Source organism: Periplaneta americana, chromosome 15 (assembly GCF_040183065.1).
Source record: "Periplaneta americana isolate PAMFEO1 chromosome 15, P.americana_PAMFEO1_priV1, whole genome shotgun sequence".
In the NCBI taxonomy this organism is placed as follows: domain Eukaryota; kingdom Metazoa; phylum Arthropoda; class Insecta; order Blattodea; family Blattidae; genus Periplaneta; species Periplaneta americana.
In genome coordinates, this window is record NC_091131.1 from 59,205,196 (window position 1) to 59,221,613 (window position 16,418).

At 35.9% G+C, this 16,418-nt stretch overlaps 1 protein-coding gene and 1 long non-coding RNA gene across 6 annotated transcripts in view; one reads left to right on the forward strand and one right to left on the reverse strand.

Moving 5' to 3' along the window:
• Nucleotides 1-12,966, reverse strand: part of LOC138714992 (uncharacterized) — a 38,611-nt gene extending 25,645 nt beyond the window's left edge. The window contains exons 1-3 of one of the 5 annotated variants that reach the window (XM_069847344.1): nucleotides 12,632-12,913; nucleotides 6,201-6,330; nucleotides 254-1,488 (exon numbers count right to left, since the gene is read on the reverse strand). In XM_069847344.1, the coding sequence (XP_069703445.1) occupies nucleotides 639-1,488; nucleotides 6,201-6,328 (978 nt within the window). In that variant the 5' untranslated portion in view covers nucleotides 6,329-6,330; nucleotides 12,632-12,913 and the 3' untranslated portion in view covers nucleotides 254-638. Of the gene's footprint in view, nucleotides 1-253; nucleotides 1,489-6,200; nucleotides 6,331-12,631 lie in introns of those variants that run through there. The other 4 variants (XM_069847345.1, XM_069847346.1, XM_069847343.1 and 1 more) reach the window with 4 other exon arrangements.
• The window catches only part of LOC138714997 (uncharacterized), a 935,649-nt gene that overhangs the window by 82,324 nt on the left and 836,907 nt on the right, over nucleotides 1-16,418 (forward strand). The gene's annotated exons all lie outside the window — the stretch shown is intronic.

The following is a 16,418-nucleotide window of genomic DNA, read 5'->3' on the forward strand; positions in this document are numbered from 1 at the left end:
GACATCAGAGTAACCCTTTCATTTCAAAACGTTATAATTTTCGTCTTTTGTAGCTGGGACATAGGTATTTCACGTCAAGAGATGTAAATATAATTTAGTTATGACTCCTTGGCAAAGAATGATGAGGAAATGGAAATGTACCTCTCAGGCCTCTGATTTGAAGATAGGAAATACGTCGATCTGACCATCTGAGCCTCCGGGTTTTTCAAATTTTGAAATAGGTTTGGTATTGCATGCTAGTAAAAACACTCCATTAGAGCTTTCATTCAGAATAATTTAATGAGAAACTCAAAGCAGAATATTCAGCACTACAAATCTCCTTCTTGTTGCGTAGGCCTATTGAATTACCTGAATGTTTCACCATAAATATGTTCCATATTTGTTCATCTTATTACATAAAATAAGTTCTTAAAATATAGCCTATAGATAGAGAGGCGAGACCTGTCATGTGAGCTACACGAGTTGGGAGAGAATGGGAGATGAGAAACAAGTTTGTTTCTGTTTGGTTAATATTACACGAATCTACAGGCATGGAAGTGCAATTCAGACTAAAATCTTATTTTCTCCTCCATACCCATTAGTGGTACAGCTACAGCACGTGATAAGGTCACAGGACAGGTCTTGCCTCCCCTACTATATTACATGTAAACTTTGCGACAGACGCGGTAGATGGGATCAAACACTTCTGATTTCGCACACGAGCTCCTTTTCAGCCTTTTCCAGTCCAACAGCAGCGTGAAGGACTGTCCGCCGACTATTAACGGCTTGCTGGTGGTGCTGGTGCCAACCACAGGGTAACACTCCTCGTCGAAGGCAGTGAATCCGTTGCATATGAAGCAGTGGCGATTCCTATACGTTGCTGCACCGTGACACACACGGGCCGTGTACGACTCGCACATATTCCGGACTTGGACGTCCATCCACTTCTCGTTGCATTGGCTAACGACCCCAAATTTGCAGCTTCTTAGCAACGAGTACACATCCCGTGGTGGTCGGAACTGCAGGTTACATACGAATCGCTCTCCCTTAAATTCCAGGCCCCATTTCTTAGTTTTGGGGTCGAAGGATAACAGTTCAGCAATCAAGTCGTCGGACTTTGCCGTGTTGAAGTTGTCACACTGGAATTCGGCATTCCATATGTTGAAGGAGTCGACAACGATATCGCGGTTACACGCTGCGCAGTACCAATTTCGGTAGGTTATGTTGGTACTTCTGCTGGTGAGAGGGGCGTCGAGGAGAGGCACTCCGTATGTGAAGTCTGGCCGTTCGCAGCGCTCGCGTACTTCGGCGTCCTGCCAGGTACTGGGGCAGTGCTGCACCTCGTATAGCACGTACCCGAACTCGTGGGCACAGGTGAAGGGAGATCCGGCAAGTACCTGTTCCTCCGGCTTGAAGTGCGGGGAACTGCGACAGCAGTCTCGGTATCGTGCGCATTGAGCATCGCAGGCGCACACGTCCTGGTTCGACTCTCCTGCCACACAGTCTGGCCTAGAACCAAGACCAGAGATCCGGATTAACGGATTTCATAAACTGTGTTTCGTTCGGCGTTGCCAGATCAGGACTTGGACAATTAACGTGAAGTAGAAGTCGTCGCTAAATACTCGTAAACTAACAGTTTGGATAGAGTGAGACTTTCAAAACGCATGCGCCAATATGATATGCTTATAGGCCCCGCTAGTCACAGAACTGTGGTGTGCTTTGGCACTACAGTATTGGCACATGGTCATATCCAGTTGAACTTCGTCCCGTTATCAGAACTAGATTACTATATGGTAGCCGAGAAAGATGAAACTTCTGATTTTTCTACTGAAGCACATGATATGTACAGAGCCAAAGCGCTACGTTACAGTTCCATATCATTCCCATTTCCCCTGATCATAATCATCTTGATGGCTGGCGGGTGGACGGGGAGGGAGATATGCGCGGAAAGAAAATTAGGGAATATATCTTTATGACATAATTTAACATAATTGAATAATATGATCCTAAAACGCGTTCAGTCCATTTTTGTAAAAGGACAAGTTAGTTTTTGTATCCATCGGTGTACGGACTGAGCGAGTTTTCAAGTGACATACATTATAACACAACCTTTCAAACAAGGATTGGCATTGATTTAGAAGAAAACATGCTCGGTAGCGTAGGCTACTTGGAATAGCGCTGGCCTTCTATGCTCGAGGTTGCGGGTTCGATCCCGGCCCAGGTCGATGGCATTTAAGTGTGTTTAAATGCGACGGGCTCATGTCAGTAGATTTACTGGCATGTAAAAGAAATCCTCCGGGACAAAATTCCGGCACACCGGCGCCGCTGATATAACCTCTGCAGTTGCGAACGTCTTTAAATAAAACATAATTTGAATTTGTATGAATCATAAACATGGCCAAATGGACAGAGCGAGTTTTGTGATTACACTCTTAAACTTGAATTTATCTTTAAAGATTGTTCCAAAACATTGAATAGTACGAGAGCAGCTATTACTGGTGATGCTCAACTGATTGTTTTTCCTAAAAAATGTCTTCGATATTATTGGTCGATATTCTTGACCGAATGAATGATAATTCTCCAAGCACTGAGATTGTTGCTTTTGACTAGACTGAATCGTATATCTTATTTTGTTCTGACCCTTTTTTTGTTATATGAGCTTCAGATTCTACCGAAGTCCAAATAACTACATCATGGGTATTGGTGCATGTAATAGTTCTTGTATCATTTAAAACTCAAAGGGAATGGGATATGCTTTATATAGATACCAAGTCATAAAGGAATCAAGGAAAATGAATCAGTGGATTGTTTAGCCAGAAAGCGTCTAAACTTACTCCTACGAATGTTGTTAAATTATCTATAAAAGACCGGATCCGCCATAAAGATGAGAATTAACAAGAACATTATTTCATTAAATACAGTGCTTCTAGACAAGAAATATCGTCGATCAATAAAATTAAGTTCAATGTGGCCTTATCTCCAAAATACTTCAATGAAATTAAATTACTAGTGTCTTCACTATGTGAATGTGGTGACACTGGTGATATGAATCGTGTCTCACTAGGGTGCACGCTACGTACGTAGCAGCGTGGAAATAAGTATTAAAAATTAAGAACTGTGACCCGTGGCATATGGCTTTTATTGTAACCAGTGAAGAACATACAATCTGTGAAGATCATAAAAATCACATACCGGTAGTTAATTTTATTGTAAAATGAAATTATTAAACTATTAACAGTGTTGTTGTCTAATGTAGACTAAGGATCAAATAGTACAAACAGAGATGTTAAAATTCAGACCAACACGGTTGGATAAGACGCTTGTAAATAAAAGGACAACAACAACCGTATAGTGCGCTGTTTCTGCTAAAGTCCATAATTGATTCCTATTTTTTTTAAGTTGAAAATGGGAGAATTATTAGTTATTACAATGAATGGTGACGTGAAAGGTATCGGCAAATGTTACAGACATTATTCAGAGACGTAATAAACAGGAATTGTATTTGTTTTCAACAAGACGTTGCTACGGCCCATACTGCCAAAGGTACATATCGCGGTTGTTTTCAAATCTCTGGACGGTCAATTTTTCGGTTCGGCGATATTAATTGGCCTGCTCGACCCCCAGACTTCACAACTGATGATTTTTTCCGTGGTATACCTTAAAGAAAGGGTGTTCAAACCAGACCACACTGTATGCAGCATCTGAAGAACAAGATGCAGATAGTGGTCCAAGAATCAACGAAACCTCAGGTTTATTGCAACTTGTCATGAACAATTTCCCGGTGAAATTGCAACAAAGGATAAGATACCGAGGAAATCATTTGAAATGTGTCATTTTGAAAATAATAATGGTGGTGGTGGTGGTTGTGGTGGTGGTGGTGGTGGTGGTACAATACATTTATTCCACACGTACACTGACACTTGAATTTCGAGACGATTTTTCGCTTTTGTTCTGATGACAGTCGTAGACGAGAAAATTATTTCTTATAAATACGAGGTTACAAATGCTGTCAAAAGTTTTAAGTTTCTTTTCGAGCTCGAGATATTCTTGCATTCTTTTCATTCAAAACCGGTCTACATTCTAGGAAAAAAGTATAGTTTCGACATTCCATTAGTATGCAATTCAATGAGTATATCCTTAATATTCTGAAAAGGATTCAATATCCTTCTGTTACTATCAAAATTATTTCGAGTTTCTTCCGAAAACTGTAAAAAAAAATCAGTAGCAAAAATATCCATGAGCTCTTTAATAAACTGGAATGAATCAGATTTCTTTTTGTAAGTGATCTCGACTATAAATCTAGTTTCTTTACAAATCCCTCGATTTTATCTCTGCCTTTTATGTTAATATCTTGGCCTTGCAAACTACTGTTCAAAGTGTTTAAGTATTGTATTGTATTATATTTATTAACATTCCATGGTATTCGTACATTGCTTCATAGCTAGAATATGGAACAAGTCAAAAACTTAATACTAGGCCTACTATAAAGTCTTAATTTATAGTCATAGTCTAGTTGATATAGGCTATATACAGAAGAGGTTCACAATATAGTCTACTAGTACAACACAAAGTTTTAGTATCAATTTCATGAAGCATTGTTGAATGTCATGAATTCACTTACAGAATAGAAGGCGTGATAAATTAGGCACTTCTTTAATTTGGCCCTAAATAATCTTATGTTTTGAGTTTCATTTTTTATATCCATAGGGAGGCTACTGCCATATAACGCACTTCTGTTTGATAGCACGATAGATTTGCCGATGGAGTATGAAAGTTCGAATATATCACCGAAGAAGGCCAGTCTTAGAAACAAAAGAGAATTGGAAAATAGGTCTACATATTCAGATTTCTCGTCTTGTATGTACCGGTACAGTAGAAGTTGTGTGGTACCCAATGGTTTTCAGTAAAATTAAAGTTTTCAATTTCACAGGGATTTGTATTTTTCTAATGGCGTTAAGTACCGGTACTGAAGTGGGGGGGGGGAAGTCGCAAACAAAATTCTCGCCCAAAAGTGGGTCGCGCCTTCGAATAGTTTGGAAACCACTGGCCTAAATCAGGGGTTCCCAAGAGGCGTGTTGCGAAATTTTGGAATTGGAAAATAAATTTTATTGCATACAGAAAGTCTCTTTACAACGCATTTTTTATTTGCAACGACGTCTTTGATACGGTACATTTTATATTGAGACAGACTTTACCAATGAAACGTGAACACCTGCAACATTGCTCAGTTCAGTTTTTCAACCATGAGGCCACGTATAGAGAAACTCTGTGCAACCCACCAAGCGCAGACTTCACAGTTTCTAAAACAATAATAAAAATCTTTTATCGGACATCCACCATAGATAGATTGGAATTTTTGACACATATCTTTGTTTTTTTCTAATTCCATTCAAGTTGCTGCTTGTTCTTTTAGAATTTTCGATTGGGTGTTAACATCAACCTATCTACAACACTGGATGTCCGACACTACATAGAAGTTATCAGTTCTTTTTTTTTTTTACGGAACGCGCTGGAACGACATCTTTTTGTTTCATTTTTCGTCATGGAACCGAAATATATGTTAATAACTATGTTTTAATATAATACTTCTTTGAATTTCGCTTGTATGTTGGAAGTCTTCGTTGGACGAAAAGGAGGTTAAAAACGACAAAATCCCCGTGCAGTGAACAGTAATCTCTTTTGATCCTAAAATTAGAGCAGAAATTTAATATTTTTCACACAGTTCAGGATTAATTTTGAAAATTTTACATCCCATTGTTATTATTATTATTATTATTATTATTATTATTATTATTATTATTATTATTATTATTATTATTATATCAAATAAGTGTGTCGCGATATCGCGGCGTTCAGTAAAGTGTGCCGTAAGTCAAAAAAGGTTGAGAACCACTGGCCTAAATGATTGAATTGAGTGAGTGACTTTTCAGTAGTTCCATTGGACTAAGTATACACGAGTTCGTCGTTGGTGGGGTAATTGTTGCGTTTGCCGTCGATCATCAGATCATTACAGCGGCAAGAGAAATTTTACAAAACTTTTTTTATTTCATAAATGATGAGTTGTGTTTCACTTTGAAGTTGTTGCAAATAAGTAGCTCAAAATTAAAATAAAATATTCTGGTCACTGTATAATGTTAAATGTGTCAAGTCTAAACTGTCTTACAAAAATGTTGCGTAAGTTGTAACCGGTTGCTGTAGAAACTATCGAACTTTGTACTCACTCTGACGGCCACAGCTCAGTGGTAGGAGCGAATACGCTCCCTTCTGTCACATTTTCTGAAGCCGCTGTGAATATTTCCATTAGCAGCAACGTTGTCGTAAGCCGTAATAAAGGTTTGCACCAGGCCATGACTGTAAAGTAATAAAATTATTGTATAATACATTTTGATCATACATTCAACTATCTCTAAGAATCTAAGAGTGCTATGCATAGACATTTCGCTAGCCCGCGCTATGAGCGTGCTAAACTAGCCCCGGCTATCGACTGATTACTTGTACAGGAATCATATCATATCATATCATATCATATCATATCATATCATATCATATCATATCATATATCATATCATATCATATATCATCTCATATCATATCATATATTATATCATATCATATCATATCATATATCATCATATCATATATCATATCATATCACATTACATCACATCATATCATATATCATATCATATATATCATATATCATATCATATCATATATCGTATCATATCATATATCATATCATATCATATATCATATCATATCATATCATCTCGTATCATATATCGTATCATATCATATATCATATCATATATCATATCATATCATATCATATCATATCATATCATATCATATCATATCATATCATATCATATCGCTAACACTGGTTTATGAATACGAAAAACGTTAGTTCGCTGATCATCCACCGGAAGCCCGCGCTAAGAATATTTATGAATATGGCCCTTATAGACTTAATAGTGTAACGGGAGGATGTAATGTTTTTTTTTTCTTGATGGACGTTAGTGTTCCATTCTATTCCACAAAATGAAGATCACCAGAGGTAAGGTTACCATGTCAAAATTTTCAAATGGAGGCATTATTTCAGAAAATTTTAGGATTTTAAATTTAAAAAGTAGGACAAATTATTTAATATTTTCAAAACACCTTATGATTGTGTAGACGTAGTTGAAATTGTGTTTGTTACAGGCATATAGAATGATACATGTCCACAGCATTCACTTTTGAGAGAAGAGATGCATTATGTTCTTGCAACAGATTTTTGGAATATTCTTTCTGAGTCTTATCTTTGAAGTGTTTTATATCCAACTGCCACAAAACAATAAAATATATCGCACTTTGCTTCACTCTCATTACGACCAACACTAAAACACGATTACTTTTGTCTCAGTTTATAAGAAAATTTACACTTTCTCTTTACAGTTTTACTTTCACCACTTTGTTTTGGAAATACTCATATTATCATCTTACTGTTACAATAGCAGATCTCTAAGACACTTGACTCAAATTCACATTAATTTCGCACTAATTTTCGGATAAAATTAATGAGAGTAACGACTGAGATGGAAGTTACCAATATAAATTAGGTTAACAGGTAAGTAAGGTGATACTGATGAGTGGTGTTCAACCCTTTATCGCCAAATTTTAACATTTATTTTAGTCTACATCACATCAGTATCACCAAATTGCAACATACAAGTTGTGACATTTTTGTTCTTCATAGTTGTCCTGTCTGTTACTACTAACATAAACTATATTTAGAGAAATATCTTTTGCTGTCAGCATTTGATATGGGTAACCAAGACGTTGAAGGGACTTTTCACAAAAAACGTGGCAAAGCTCACCTTTTCTCTTCAGTGCTACAATATCAAATTTGCTATTGTCATTATAATGGCTTAATTGTTCAACAATGATACAAAGTTTTTGTAAGAAAGAAGCAAATCAAAATTAGCATTTTTAAGTGGATTTATTTGGTTGAACACGGCCATTAAATTATTTAAATCGCCGATACTTGATTTAATAAGTGACCTAGAAGATTCAAACAGTAAGGATCTAAAACTTTAATTGTTATTATAACCTCAATGTTTTTAATCACCTGAAGTCCAATTTAGATAAAGTAATGCGGCAGCAAGCTTTCAAAATTCTTCCAGTTTATTTCATGGCATGACAATTGTGAATGTTTAGTTCAAGTTTTATTTGTAAAGTGTAGATTTTTATTTTGAATTTGAAACAATGTACATTTTTTCTAACCAAAATAAAAAATAAGAGAGATTTCTCACTTGTCGCTAGAAAACACAATATTCTCGAAAAAAGAAAAAAAAAGGCAAGATTCTAAAAATTTCACAAAAAAATCCGAAAAAATATCATACGCCACTTAAAAACTATGTTAGATACATATAAAACATATAACTTTCTCATTTATTGCTAATGACAAAAACTCTTGTCTCCAGATAGGCCTGTGGATCATATACTCTGTTTAAGAATAACCATCAACGATGTCGCCATCTACGACCACCCAATCTGCCCACCATGTGTGTTTCTCTTCACCATAATCCATACCCTCGAATGCTTCTTGGGGTGAGGAGGAAAAGGACGGCATTGGTGTAGAGTTTCTGGAGAATTACTAAATGTAGTTTGTCTGACAACATGAAATTCATTGCTTTGACTAAACAATTTACTATTCACAAGACCTAACCTAAAAAATGTATTTTCGTCACTTGCAATGATTAATACGTATTCCGAAAACAGAATACCACTTTGAAATGTATACCCTAACTAAAATACATAGGCTTACTCCTAAGTCGCAACAATGTTATTTCCTCTCTTGGACATTTCCATAAAAATCTGAACACTAAGAAATATATTTCTGTCCATTATCCATGAACGGATTATTTATGTTATTAGATTAAAGAATGTTCTCACCCAGAAAAATTCAAGCCTTAATTGAATTTGGAATATATACAGGTTACACATAATTTTAATAATATCAAAAACTTCTAGACTAGGACTACATAACTTACGTAATTTTTCAACCATTATACTAGGGGTTGCTGATGAAATCGTGTACATAAAATTACTGTATGTATTTGTCGAGTTCTGCAATAAATTAACAGGAGTGTGATAAAAACATCTAATTTGGCTCTTTATTACTGACCGCACAATTTTCTCACCCCTCAAGAGGGGTAGTTATTCATTTCAGAATATCATTAAAATTTGCACACGTTAGATACATGTAATTTGTAACAAGTGTATAAAATTTCAAGTTAATGTGACCAGTAGAAAAGGAGTTATTACTTTTGTCCGGGTTTTAAGCGATTCGGACCATTGTGCGCCGGTTGCTTAGTTTCGGCATTTTTAAATCTTCACTTGTGAGATACAATATGCTCACTGCGTGCTCTGTAGCTGCAGAATTTTTTCTGTTGCGTTGAATTTGGGGAGCACGTAACACATGTGATGTCCACCGTTGTGGTGTAATGGTCAGTACGTCTGACTATGAAACGAGCGGGCCCGGGTTCAAATTCTGGTTGGTTTTTTCCGAGGTTTTCCCTCAACTAATTGAAGCAGAATTGCTGGGTAATTTTCGGCGTTGGACCACAGACTCATTTCGCCATTATTAATTCACATAGCATTATCATCCATACAATAGCCCGGGTTAAGTTCACGATGCGGCGGGCTGTACTTGTACAAAAGCGTGACCGTTCGGCTACCCAATCACTCACAAGAATAGCAGTGGTAAGCACAATAAGCCTCAGGCTGCAGTGTAAGCCTTCGGGGCCCCTCCTTCATACGAGAGAAAAAAAAATGTGATCGGAGTCAAGGCTAATCCAACCATAAGGAAAAATTTCTGTATTACGTAAAAAGCAATCGGCAGTAGGTTCTCGAATATAGACTACGACTACACCATGAAGAAAGACCTTTCAAAGCAGAAAAGTGCAAAAATGCAACAAAAAGTAGAACATTTCCTAGAAATGACCACTAGATAATAAAAGAGCGAAAAATAAAAATAGGCTATATAAGGTTCGTGTTGAAGTGAAACAAGTTTATATTGCACCCTGCATTGTCTGTGATGTCTCAGAAAAAAGATGATATTTCTTCAACTTCCGAGCGCTTGTCATAAAGATCAGACCACATGTCATGATTTCGAAAATATTATTAGTTTTTGCGTATTAGGCACAAATTAAGCACAGATTCTGTATTTGACACAAAAGTGAGAGTTCGCGTCCGACTTGCAGCAAGGTATATTAAATTGTGTAAACATGTCAAATCATTTGTATTAAACACAATATACTTAACTTTATTTCAATCGGTAATTGTTTATGGAATTATAGGAAGGGGTAGCTTATTTAAATCCAATTTTAATCCACTTTATTTGTTACAGAAGAAAATCATTAATATGTCTTCATAAATCTATTGATTTTCCATCTCAAAAATTGTTTTTAGACTTTAATGTTCTTAACATAAGACAAATTTATTATATTATATTAATGAAATTGATACATAAAAATCGAAATAATTTTGAATTGTATTCTCATAGTTATGAAACAAAAGGTATGAATTCTTTAAGATTGTTTGAACCAAAATGAAACACTGCTACAGTATTTATCATAGTAGTAATTTAGGCCCAAGAATAAATAACAAATTTATATTTAAATATCCTAATCTTGTCAATTCTAATACTTCTAGTATTAAATTTAAAAAAGTTATGTATGGATTTTATAAAAATTGAAAAATTGTAAATTTAAATTTATATATTCTTATTGTGTAGCAGACATAAAAGAAATTGTATTATATACTTCTTAATTTCAATTCAGGAATCCGCCCCTGATCACGAGTTCTACTCTTTCAGGGGCGAGTTAAAGTTTTTCTGTATATATTATATTTTATATTACAAAATAAATAAATAAATAAATAAGTAAATAAAATAAATTTGACATCATAAACTGTTGTAACCGCACAATTTTGAGATTTTATCATGCTTTGCAGTATTTCATACATTTTAAAAATGTACTTAAAATTAGAAATTGCTAAAAAAAATTAAATTATTTAATTCCGCAGGTCTGTGATATTTTAAATTACAAGCTAAATCTGTTGTAAAACTGAGGAAAGAAATAGTGAGATGGGACCGTTTCACAATGCTAACAAATTACAAATTAAGAATTTACATATAACAAGTAAAAGATTGCAAGTGCTTAAACTATGTTTCACAATGTAATCTTATTAATTTGTGAACTTTACAAAATCAGCTATAGAAATTTACAAATTTAATAAGCATTATTTTCTGTGCTGGACCCCGGACTCATTTCACCGGCATTATCACCTTCATCTCATTCAGACGCTAAATAACCTAAGATGTTGATAAAGCATCGTAAAATAACCTACTAAAATAAAATAAGCATTATCGATTAAACAATATCGCCAAGGACATTTTACATAAATCGTGAAGGAGCAGAGCTAAAGTGGCTGTATTTTTACAACTATCGATAGAGATGTCTATATTTCGTCCTAAAATAGATTATTATAAGCTTCCTGAATCATATTTCACCAACAGAATATATAAAGTATTTAAAAGTATCTAGATTTTGTTATATTGGCAACAGTGGAGTTTCGTGTGATGTGATTGGTCGAGTGTAAACAGTGCGTTAATTGGCCTACGACTTAAATGACCAAAGTTAGCGCAAAATTTAGTCAAATAAGTAAATAACGGATTTGAAGTACAAATATGCAATTGATAGAATAGTTACCATGTCTATTCACAAATCAGTTTCATTATGTGTTGATCCATCAGTATTTATTAATGTTTCATCCATAATCTCACAAAAATTAGGGAACCCAGCAGGAGCATAAAAATCTTGTGCCCCAGTAAGTATATTTAGTGATCAATAACCTGCCTCGAATTTAACTCTGTTAACAACATCAACTACCCTGTGGGCATTTGTGCATACTGAAATCTTAGAAATTCTGTGCTTATCTGCTAACGTATGGAAGTGACAGCTAGTATGCAACCAATGAAAAGCAATACAGTTCTCGCTTTGAGGTTAGGGCACCAATTTTCCCTGTTGGATATGTCTCATATCTTGTAGGAGAGATTTCAGCGAAAAGGTGACACATTCGAAACCTTTCATTAAATTCATACAATGATACCAACGTGTTATTAATTCTTGGCCGGAAAATTTTGCGTATACGTTTTTTGATTAGGCCTAAATTCAGTATCTTCGTCTGAGTCACTAGAACTTCTTAATAACATCAAAACTGCTTTAGTTTTAATTCTTCGGATATCCAGTTACTCAGAAATAATTTAATAAATATATCTTTATTTTGTTTGTTCGCATTTGTTGCAGTATTAAACTTCACACATCTCAGAACTGCTGTAGAAAATTACACGTTTTGTAAAATTACTGCTTGATTGTGAAACAAAACACTTGTAAAGTGCGCAGAATTTCATTTATGGGGATTTGATTTCCTTTATAATGCTCAACATTATAAACAAAGATTGTGAAACACAAGTTTACAATTTCCAAACAAAGTTTACAATGGTTGTAAACATTGTGAAACGGGCCCCAGATTTAAAGAATTTACAGAAGAAAAACCTCGGAAGATCTATAACGAACACGACTACTGGAATGTGTAACTTTCTTACCTGTCCGTTGAGGAACACAGATGAACTGAAACTGGCTACGTAGCAACAACTGTAGTCGGTTGGCCGGTTGAAGAAGGTCACGGCACTGCGCGCGAAATCCAGTTCTCACTCGTGCCTGCGGGAATGAGCAACATTTCCTCCTCTTCGTTTTAGTTGAAGGTAAACGCTTTACTCAACAGATAATTACTTTATATAGCAGTTTTGGTATCCAGCAGCAGCATCAGTATTTACTCTAAATTTCGCACTTTCTGATTCTGATTCTTGTTTCCTTAGTAGCAGTTCCAGAGTTTCATAACAGATGGTGTGCATTGGCGGGGAATTCACTGAATTTCCCAACAAGCGCTGCACATGCGCATAAATACTGTTCTTGAGATAGAGTTGCAAATCTCGCGGAATAGTGTGCGTGCTAATTACTGTATGTTGGCCATCTGTTCATTTTTTGTTCTGCATGTTTATTCTTAGAGGAAGCGTTACAAATATGGAATATCATTTAGTTTTTTCGTTTTAGTACCTACATGTTTTCAATACTGAATGTAGGTACAATATCGTCCTGTTTATTGCTGAATGTCCCTGTGAATGGTAAACCGAACCAGGAAGTTCGTAAGATATTATGAAATGTTTGAAAAAATAATAATTTCCTCAAAATCACTAACATACTTCCTTCACAAAAATGGAGGTACAAATGTGGAATACTATTAACAAGTTACAGTATTAACAAAATTACAAAATCAAAATGGCCTCTACTAAGAAAAGCACAGAACATCATTCAGCATCTTCATTAGAAGGTGTTTTCCCAACCGTAATACTGAATCGAGATCGTCTCTCATGTTTTTTCTCCAACTTATTTTTGGCTTCTTGTATTGCCTTTTCATTCCACTGTTTTCTAAGTTTGTTGGATGGTGAGGTTTTCTCTCCTCCTACAGGTGTCAACACTAGTAACGAAACAAAAAACCAGGGGATAAAGATTGAATATTAATACTAGTATTTCATATTTGTGACACACTGATGTAAGTCATAATCTCAAAACATATCATAATTAAAAAAAAAAAAAACGAAATGAATTAAACATGCATTGCTTTAAACGTAGGCTACATTCTCGTTAAGAATATCATTAACATTTCTAACATTGAGGAATAACAATGTATATTCAAGAAAAGAACTTACCGTCAATATTTTCACTTTCCTCGAAAACGCAATAATGATAAACGTTTCAACAGTTCAGCTTCTAATTGCAAACTAAGCCATTCCCGCGAAAGAGAGTGTCAGTGTGTAGTAATTTGGAAGGCTTCCGCTAGAATACAATACTTCTCAAGTCGTATATCACACTATTTGATATTTGTACCCATATCATATTTTTTTTCTTCCCCGTGTCACAGGAAAGCATGTTCATTTCAATATTGTTTTCTCCTTGGAGTCCATTCTTCGTTTTTACTAAAGATTATTTTTTTATTGGTCCTTCAGAATATATCTGTTATAGTAACAATTAATATTAAAGAAGAAAAATTCGCTCCGGCGCCGGGGATCGAACCCGGGTCCTTGGTTCTCTCTCAGGCGCTCTTACCATTGAGCTACGCCGAAGTTCTATCCGGTGCTTGGTACGTAGAACCAAGGATCCGGGTTCGATCCCCGGCGCCGGAGTGAATTTTTCTCCTCTAATATTAATTGTTATCATAACAGATATATTTTATAGGACCAATAAAATAATAATCTTTAGTAAATTCTTCTAACAACAGTGCATATTTCTGTACAGATTACTGTGCATATTACAGTGGAATCCCGCCACCAAGTCATTCAACTAAGTGCGCTCCTCGTATAATGGCAGTTGACTTAATAAAATGTCGACATACATGCTCAACTTGGAGTCAGGCCACAAAGGGAAAAACACTGGAGGAGGGGAGTTCGATCCGGTGCTGTGGATAGGACTTCGGCGTAGCTCAATGGTGAGAGCGCTTGGCACGTAGAACCAAGGACCCGGGTTCGATCCTCGGCGCCGGAGCGAATTTTTCTCGTCTAATATCATTCTTCGTTTTGTTGAAATTACCTGTTCTAACGCCAACTAATTTCCATTTCTGATGTTTCCGTAATTTGTGTTGTTTTTGGCGGTGTCTGACTTCGTTTCTTTTCCTAAGTTAGAATGCTTTTGTAGAGTCTTATTTCAGGTTGTTTATTAAGATGTTTTTTTCTTCATATAATATCATTGAGCTATCCGGATTCTCCATTGAAGTTAATTGTTTAAAGACTTACTTCGTTTTTCAGGTCACCATAACTTGATACTGGAAACTCGTCTTCTTTTCGATTATTGTAGTGTCATTTTGTAACTTAGGTCAAAGTGCTGTGATAATACTCGCAAAGGAATAGAGTTCGTTATCGCTCAGATTTCTTAGTTTTCATTTCCACAGTGCTGATAAACATAAAAATATAATTATTTTTATTTGGTTATTTAACGATACTGTATTAACTACTCCCAGATAATGTCAAACGGACCGGCAGCACCCTTAGCAGTGGAATGGTATGGCCACACAATACGTGTCCCAGGGGCAATTAATCGCCTTCGACTGCAGCTCCGAGAAAGATACAGAACGAAGAGTCGCTCTCGCATGGAAAGCCTTCTAGACGCTCAAGTTTATTCTGCTTGATAGAAAGCTCAACAGAAAACTCAAATTCGAAGTCTAGAGTCGTGCTCGAACGTGCGTTTCAATATCTCCTAGGGTGATCATTTGTCTGGTTGAGTTTCTTTCCGAGGTTCAGCCAAATCTATGGCGGATGTCGGGTAGTACCATGGCTAATCCTCGGCCTCATCTCTCCAAATACTATCAGGCTATTACTAGTTTCACCGAAAGAAAACAATAATGAAAGAATAAATACATTGACTTTGAATGAGTGAATGGAAGATAGAGAAAGAAAGAATCATGAATTGAAAGGTACACAATAATAATCGCGACCTTGCAAGGATTCATGGGACTCATTTTAACTCTTATGTGAGCTCCTAGCTTGAATGCTACTTGTCTCAATTCGTTCGCACTGTCTTATTTGTGCATGTAAGTGGTAAACTTGCTAGGATAAGAAGGATGTCTAATTGCTAGAAAATGCTTTATAATGCTAAAGAATAATGCGAGAAGTCATTGACAGACCTACCTTCAAAATTTGTGAGTTTCAGGGTGATCCTTCTCCACGTTCCACGATGTTAGACTGCACGAACATAGTAAATATAGTTTGTTACAAAATTTCGTTCGAAGGTAGACTGGTCTAATGAAATAGTGACTGTCCGGATTTAGAGCGAGAAGTGATTTTCATGTTACTTTTAGGATCTCTTTTGACGTTCGTTTGAAACATCAATTTCTCCATCGTAAGAAATTGATGTATTTTTATACGTTAAAGATGGAGAAGCTAAATAACGTAGGAACTTGGCGAAATTAAGAAGACTACATTGAACATTTTATGTCCGTAACACTCCCGTACTGCATTGCGGGTGGTCTCAATAATAAAATTAAAGAAGTTTTCATTTTCCTATGAAATTTGACAGGATATTTAAATAAATCTCAAAATACGCGTGCGAAGTCTAAACCCAAATAGAAGTAAAAAATACAATATATGTGTTTACTTAGGCCGGCAGCATACTGCATCGGACATTGTGTCTGGGACAGGACGGTTTTGTCTCGGACCGTTCGATGTGACTGGATTACACGCATCCTTATAAGGCTACAGCATTCTGGATCGGATGAATGTTCCGGGACGAATGTCCGATGCAGTGTGCTGCAGCCTCATAAGATGCGTGTAATCACCTCAC